The following is an 8,339-nucleotide window of genomic DNA, read 5'->3' on the forward strand; positions in this document are numbered from 1 at the left end:
TGAATGGATTTAAGGCAGGGACAGCACTCACATTATGATTCCAATGAACTCTGCAGTGAAGGTAAATCCAGTGAGGCAAAATGTCATTCAAGAAAATACGTATTTGGATTTAATTCTGGAAATAATGGAGACCATGATGATATGAAAAATTTTCCCTCGAGGATCCCCTTTTGTTCAATGTTTTAGTAGAGCATAGAGACTAATAGACCTGAGGTATCTCACCAGGTGGATACAACACATTTAGGAACATGGGGCAGGTACCTATATGACATATGGAGCAACATAACAGGGAAGGGACTGCAATGCTGGGGTAGGATGGTGAAATGGAACCCTGCTGTGGGTACACTCCTTGGCTTCAGTGTAGCATTGCAATGCTCCCTGCTCTCTGGTTCTGTGAGCCCATGAATCACAGATTAAGGCAACCACCTGAGCCTAACAAGTGGTCTTAGAAAGGGAAAGGAGTATGTACCCTCATCTGAATGAGTCAATGCATTAACAGGATGGGTCTTTAAGTATTTAGACTACACAGTCACAGTAATGTACTGCAGAGGTCAGCCATGCCCTGACCTTACCCTGTGATGTTTGTCCAAAAGTTTTTTCTCTATGTCTCAACTGTCTTAGAGGGCCCAAATACTACATCACAGAGGGGAAGGAAAGGTGAATGCACAATAACCTCATCATTCCCCTCCTTGCACAAAAATTAACAAAACCTTGTTTGTTCAGGGTTACAATGTGGTTGTGCTGCAGTTATGAGCTTTTATGAAAGACAGTCTCATTTCTAATCTGCTATTTCATGTATTTCCGATCCTTTTCCACACTTGAATTCTGTAGCAGGGCCTGGAGTATGTGGAAAGCTGGTGCTGGTTACAGGCACACATAGTGATGGGTAAATGATTACTTTTTCTCTATCCCCACCTCTGAGCTGGGGATTTTCCACTACAGTGTCTTTGCTTAGAGAAAATTTTAAAAAGGCAGCAGAGTCTTAAGCTGTCTGATTTTAGTGCTGATAGAATGGTACTTGATTTGCTTGACTAAGGAAGCTGCTGGCAAAAAATGTTACAACTAGCAATTTACTTGTCTCCATGCATATTTTGGCTCCATATCAACTTTCTGAAGTTTTTTTCCAGACAAGTGCAGTATAATCTGCACATCTGCCATGCGGCCAAATGTAAAGTTGATGAAAATATTTTATTTATACAGTCTAATGCAAAAATGTAGTTTGATATGTTATAAATGTCAATGTTAATGCTACTAATTAAAGCTATAATCTCATTGTGGAATGAAAAGATTTTTCTCATTTACTGGGACTGTATTCTTTTTTTTCAATCCAGGTTTAGGGTTTACAGGATCAGAAACCTTTCTTACACAAATAATACTAACACAGGACATCTTATAGGAGTAACTATTTGAGGCTTACTCCCCTTCTCACCCTCAAATATATAACTTTACATGATCTATTAACATTATAAAAAGTCATAGCTTTAAACAAGATTTTTCAATGCCCTCATGAAATGCCTTTTGAACACAAATCACAAAAATGAAAGATGGAAGTAGTCTACATTACTAAATTACTGCTCTTCAGTTGCCAAATATTTTATGCTCTTATGGACATTCTTATTTTTTTATAATAAATAAAAATTTTATATTCTCACTCTGCATGCAACAGGTTTATATTACATATCATTTTGCATAGGTTGTACAGGGTTTTTTTGAAAGACAATAATAGAATGCATTTGGATAAATATACAGCAGTCTTAAACCACACAAAAATATTTCTAGCCAGACTTTTTATTTTTCATCACAAATATGTAAAATAAATGACACAGGAAAGATACTATTCAGTGCAAGTAAAGACATCAGATTCTAACTCTTATTGCTAGCAAACTGCTAGAAAAATAGACCCATCATAAAAATAATTTGTAAAATGTAAATCAGAAAAAATATAATTTAAATGAAAACTTGGAAAACACTGTTTTATAAACATTAGAAAAGAATGCCAATTTAGTTCTAGTTCAACAAATCATCCCTATGTGATAAAGCTTTTAAATGCATATGTATATATATATACAGCATAAGCTCATGCTTAAATCTCATTTACTTGTATAGGAGCTAAGCATATGCTTAAGTTCTTTGCTGAATTACAGCCCTAATATAGCTGATTTGTAAAGCAAAAATTTAGGATGATATAAAGTAACTGACATTATAACTTCAAGTTGAGCTTCCAAAGTTCATCTTTAAAGGTGGCTCAGGAATCTCTAATTTTCTGCTGACATTTGTGACTAAGTTGTAACAGGGTTTATTGCTAACAGCAATATAAAGAATAATGACATAAGGAAAAAAAAAGTTAACATCTCTAATTGATTAAAAAGCTTCATAAAATAACAAACCATGAGATCCTGTGTGACTGGATAGAAATCTAATTTCTTTCTGTCAAATCCCCAATATTAGTTGAGAATCAAAGTTTCTTTGGAGTACTGCTTATTTTCTGCTACAATGTGCAAGAAAGACAGTAATGGTTTGCAGTTTTTTTGATCCAGCTAAGTTTTCAAATTTTCATACAACACATATGCTGTATCTTGCTAGGAGAATTCCCCTGGAAATTAGTGAAGTCACATCCATTTATCCAGCTAAAAATTTAGCTTCTTGTTTATTATAATACCCAGCTAAATTCACATATGTAGAAAGTTCAAAAGTAATAATACACATGCATACTTATTTTCTAAATATCTTCTTTATGTGTACCTCTGTTAAATGCATTTTTTTCTATTTTGATTTTTCAGGATTGTGTACCTCAACACTTTTTAAAGGCTTTTTATTCGATTGCTTTAATTCACCTAAGTTCTTTCATGAGGAGATCTGAAAGTAAAGGATACAAAGAAGCAAGAACCATTACATCCCCTTAAACAGGGAAGAACCTGAAATAGAGGAAAATTTACATCATCACATTCACACAGAAAATTTAAGGAAAGAATTTCCAAAAATCTACTTGCTAAAAATCTAATCCCACAATGTGGTCGAGTTGTTTATTTTGATCTTCTACAGCCTGTTGTATTTGATATTTAAAATTCAAAATTGAAGTTGGATTTGTTAGCTTGGATATTTCCTGTCTGATCTTTAATTAGATCAATTTTAAATGGAATTTTTAAAAATCACATGAATATTCAGACTGCCACTGTGAAGTATTCACTCTTGAAGTCAGTGTTTACACCAGGACTGTGCTGCATGTGGTTCAGTCCAGTTTGGCAGTACCATCTCTTAAAATCACAAGTAATGTGTTAACACCTGCCTGGGAGTGTCAGGCCCTACTTCATTCCCATCATAAGGGCTTTCTTCCAGACTAGATGATATTCCTGGGACAATATGACTCCTGGTTCCTACTGTAGCCATATGTTTGGGTTAATACCTATCCTAGACTGTAGTCTTCATTGTACTAGCCTGATTACCTTGTATAAACAATGCATGCCTTACAACGACTATGCCCTTGAAGAAGAACTAGAAGACTGATAAAAGGGGAACATCCTGCCCTAGAAGGCGTCGGAGGCTAGATGATTGCCAAAGAAACAAGAAGTCGGCAAGAAACTGCAGTAACTAGGGGAAAGGTAAAGGCGGCAGGGGGAGATCGCGACCACCGACTCAATTCAAGACTGGAAAGACTTGCCCCCCCACACCTGCAAGGAGCATGCGTGCTAATTTACATGGCAAGCGAGGCTAATTTGAATATAACTAACCAATGAGCATGAATTTAGGCAGGCTTTTACTAATCACGTAACAATGTAAATAGGCTGTAGTTCTTTTGTGTGGTGTGCTAGCTTTGTGGCATTACGACCTAGCACCCATCTTTGCGCAAACATGAGCTAAATAAATATCTCGGCTCTGTGTGTAAGATTGGCTTATTGCACACCGGATACCGGACCCCGCTTGTGGGACAACAGTTTCTGGCGACCCAGGTGGTACCACTATTTTAAGCCTTGCCCGGATTGTCCTGCTGCTCCGGAGGAGAGACCAGACCAGGAAGGACTCCAGCGCGCACCGACCTTTTTGCTCGGGGAATCCACCAGTTCCTCCCTGCGGATGGATGACAGGCAACTCAACAGTGCAACACCAATATGAGATATTTAAAAGGAGGCAAGGGACTATGGAGGTAAGTAGCCACTTTTGTGGAATTGCTCTGCATAAGACGCGTCAAGAAAGGCCCGCAGCATGAGCTTAAAAAGGATTCCTATTCCGACAGGGGGTCGGAATCTGGTAAGCTGAGTGGCTTAAATTTGCTCTACATAAGACGTGTCAAGAGAGGCCCGCAGTGAGAGATCAGAGGATTCCTATTCTGATATATGGTAATATGGGTGCGGCTGCCTCTACCGAAGTACCCCTGTGTACTCCCTTAGGATGCATCCTGGAAAAATTGGAGGAGGTTTGGAGGGAATTCCCTAAAGAAAGATAAATTAAAAGCTTATTGTACCCAATGGTGACCGATGCATGAACTGGATGATGGAGAAAAATGGCCAGAGAATGGATTATTGAATTATAACACCATTTTGCAGTTAATGCTGTTTTGTAGAAGGATGGATAAATGGGATGAGGTTGCGTATGTCGATTTGTTTTTCATTTTGAGGCCTATCATGAAACTCGTAAAAAAAAAAAAAAATGTAGATTGTTGATGGAAGATGCTGATGGGATGTATGTATTAGCAGAAAGTGTTAATGGGAAAGGAAAGAAAAAGGGTTGTTGCAAAGAACGTGAAAAGAAATGCATTGAGGACAGTGGGGAGGCTGAGGATGTGCAGACAATCAGCCCCTGACATTAGAAAGAAGCTGCAACGGGTAGATGGAGCTGGAGGAATGTCTGTATCACAGTTGACAGAAATAGCACACAAGGTTTATAATAATAGAGATAGGGGAAAATGCGGAGCGGAGTGGGGCGGGGAGTTAATTCCTCGAACCGTACTCCTTTGGGTCCTAATCAGTGTGCTTATTGTAGAAAGGAAGGACACTGGAAATCTGAATGCCCACAGAGAAGAAAATCATTTGCTGAATCCTCAGGAGAAGGGGGGCAAGAATCAGATGCTAATCGGATCATGTTAGGGACATTTGATACTGAATGAAGGGACCGGGGGAGAATATCAAGATTTCCCCAGCTGATCCCCTGGTTCCCATAAAGCTGGGGAACGAGGTTATAGATTTCTTAGTAGATAGCGGGGCAACCCATTCGGTAGTAACTAGTTGTAAAGTTATTTTAAGTAACTTAAGTTACTTAAATATACTTAATATTTTTATTTTATAATAATAATATAAAAATATTATATAATAATATAATAATAAATATATTATTATTAATATTACTAAATATACTTAAAGTATATTTAAGTAACTTTAAGGCCTTTAAGTAAAATGTATATGCCAATTGTTGGGGTCACGGGAAAGCGAGCTCTTAGGCCATTTTTAAAACCTATGGAATGCACAACTGGAAACACTACATTGACTCATGAATTTCTATATATGCCAGAATGCCCCCTCCCATTGCTGGGACGTGATCTATTGTGTAAAGTGAAAGCGCAATTAACATTCTCTGATAAGTCCATTCAGTTACATGTGCCTGAGGAGACAGCGTGGAGAGCTCAACTGTGTCTATTGACTGAAAAGAAACAAGAAGGGACCAGAACCTCAGAGGAAATTTTGAATGCTATAATACCCCTGGTATGGGCTTCCAAGAAACCTGGACGAGCCAAGAACGCTGTTCCGGTAAAGGTCGAATTAAAATCGGGAGCTCAACCGGTAAGAAAAAGACAATACCCTATGAAATTAGAGGTTAGAGTGGGCGAAGAACCCTTGATTAATACTTTTATGCAGTATGGACTGTTGCGGGAGTGCCAGTCAGAGTACAATACTCCCATCTTACCAGTTAAGAAACCTCGAACCCAAGAGTATCGATTGGTACAAGACTTAAGAGAAATTAATAAAATCACAGTTGATGTACATCCAGTTGTACCAAATCCCTATACCTTGTTGTCTGCAATACCCGAAGACAATGTGTATTTTACAGTGCTAGATTTAAAGGATGCCGCCTTCTGCATTCCCCTGGAAGAGGAGGGCCAGAAGATTTTTTGCCTTTGAATGGGAGAGTCCCACCACCGGAAGGAAGACACAGCTCTGCTGGACTGTACTACCGCAAGGATTCAAGAACAGCCCAACCTTGTTTGGTAACGTACTTGCCAAAGAATTGGAAGAATGGCAAGGTAAGAATCCTTCCACTACCCCGTTACAATATGTAGATGATATACTATTGGGGGCAAAGACTGAGCAGGAATGCAAAATTGCGACCATAGATTTGTTGAATTTCTTAGGACTGGCTGGGTACCGAGTATCCCAGAAAAAGGCCCAAGTTGTGCAGACAACCGTAGTTTACCTGGGACTTGAAATATCTCAGGGAAAAAGGGAACTGGGCGTGGAACGAAAGGAAGCGATTTGTCGAATAGCTCCTCCACGGTCTAAGAACGAACTGTGAGGATTCCTGGGAATGGCAGGGTGGTGCAGACTTTGGATACCAAACTTCACTTTAATTGCCAAACCATTATATGCTGCTATCAAAGGACCTGGGGAAACTTTGGAATGGACCCCAGAATGCCGGAAAGGATTCGATACCATCAAAGCTGAATTAATGAGGGCCCCCCGCTTTGGGGTTGCTGGACCTGACAAAACCATTTACGCTATATGTGCATGAAAGGCAACATGTAGCGTTAGGAGTTCTGACCCAGACTCTGGGAGACTGGAGAAGACGGGTAGCTTACTTCTCCAAACAGTTAGATGAAGTAAGCAAAGGATGGCCTGCATGTTTGAGAGCTGTAGCTGCAGTGGTGCTGCTAGTCAAAGCAGCCCAGAAATTAACCTTGGGGCAGCCTATCATAGTTTTTGTACCACATGCAGTGATGGCTGTACTTGAACAAAAGGGGCACCACTGGATCTCTCCCAGCAGGCTAGCCCAATATCAGGCGGTGCTGATCGAACAAGACGATGTCACTTTAAAAATGTCTTCAACCTTAAATCCTGCCACTTTAATGCCAATAGACGAGAAGGGAGAGCTAGAACACGACTGCCTACATGTTATCGAAAAGGTATATTCCAGCAGACCCGATTTGAGAGATGTACCATTAAGCGATCCAGAAGTTGAACTTTTCACAGATGGAAGTAGCTTCATGGTGAATGGAGAACAAAAAGCTGGATATGCTGTGATAACTCTACAAGAGGAAGTCAAAGCACAAGCATTGCCACCCAATACCTCTGCTCAGAAAGCAGAAATCATAGCTATGACTCGAGCTTTAGAGCTATCCAAAGATAAAAGGGTAAACATATACACAGATTCCAAATACACGTTTGGAGTGGTCCATGCACATGGAGCCATTTGGAAAGAGCGTGGACTGCTATCCTCTCAGGGAACCCCTATCAAGTATGGACCAGAGATTTTAAAACTGCTGCAAGCTGTTTTGGGACCAAAAGAAGTTGCAATTGTACACTGCAAAGCCCACCAGAAAGGACAAACCGAGGTTATCAAAGGAAATCGAAAGGCAGACGAAACGGCTAAAAGGGTTGCTGAAAAGGAATCATGGATTGGAGCATTGATTCCACCGAGAAAAGTTCACTGGGAACCTCCTCTCGGGGAAGTGAGACAGGGTCAAACCCTGGGGGAATACTGGCAAGTAGATTTCTCTGAGTTACCAACATGTAACCAGTTTAAGCATCTCTTAGTGTTAGTTGATACTTTTTCTGGGTGGCCTGAAAGCCTTCCCGTGCCATACCAACGAATCCAGGGAAGTGGTTAGAATTCTGCTCAAAGAGGTGATTCCGAGATTCGGCATCCCTGAAGGGATGTCATCAGACAACGGACCTCACTTTGTTGCGGAAATAGTTCAAGGGGTCTCTAAGTTTTTACAAATACAATGGGATTTACACACCCCTTGGAGGCCACAGTCAAGCAGGAAGGCAGAAAGGATGAATCAGACCCTAAAGAGACAGATCTCGAAGCTATGTCAGGAAATGCAAATGAAGTGGGTAGATGTCCTACCTATAGCATTAATGAGAATTCGGGTTACTTCTAGAGTAAGATAAAAAGTGAGTCCTTTTGAAATACTGTATGGAAAACCATATCCTGTAAATCCGATGACAGGAAAAGAGAACCAAATGCACATGAAAGGAGAGGGAACGCTGGTCAATTATTTATTATCCTTGTCGCAGACTTTGTCTTCCTTGCACAGGTACCTTAACCAGCCAGCTCCTTCGCCGGTGCGTGAATTTCAACCTGGAGATGAAGTTTACATCTGCACCTGGAAGGATGAGCCTTTGAAAGAA

General features: G+C 40.1%; 1 protein-coding gene across 1 annotated transcript; it reads left to right on the forward strand.

Moving 5' to 3' along the window:
• Positions 1–5,695: 5,695 nt before the first annotated feature.
• On the forward strand, positions 5,696–7,813 carry LOC143172179 (uncharacterized). Its single transcript, XM_076361431.1, is given in 4 exon segments — positions 5,696–5,771; positions 6,170–6,232; positions 6,587–6,663; positions 6,665–7,813. Coding segments are annotated over 4 exon segments (1,365 nt in total).
• Positions 7,814–8,339: the final 526 nt, after the last annotated feature.

Source organism: Aptenodytes patagonicus, chromosome W, assembly GCF_965638725.1.
Source record: "Aptenodytes patagonicus chromosome W, bAptPat1.pri.cur, whole genome shotgun sequence".
In the NCBI taxonomy this organism is placed as follows: Eukaryota; Metazoa; Chordata; class Aves; order Sphenisciformes; family Spheniscidae; genus Aptenodytes; species Aptenodytes patagonicus.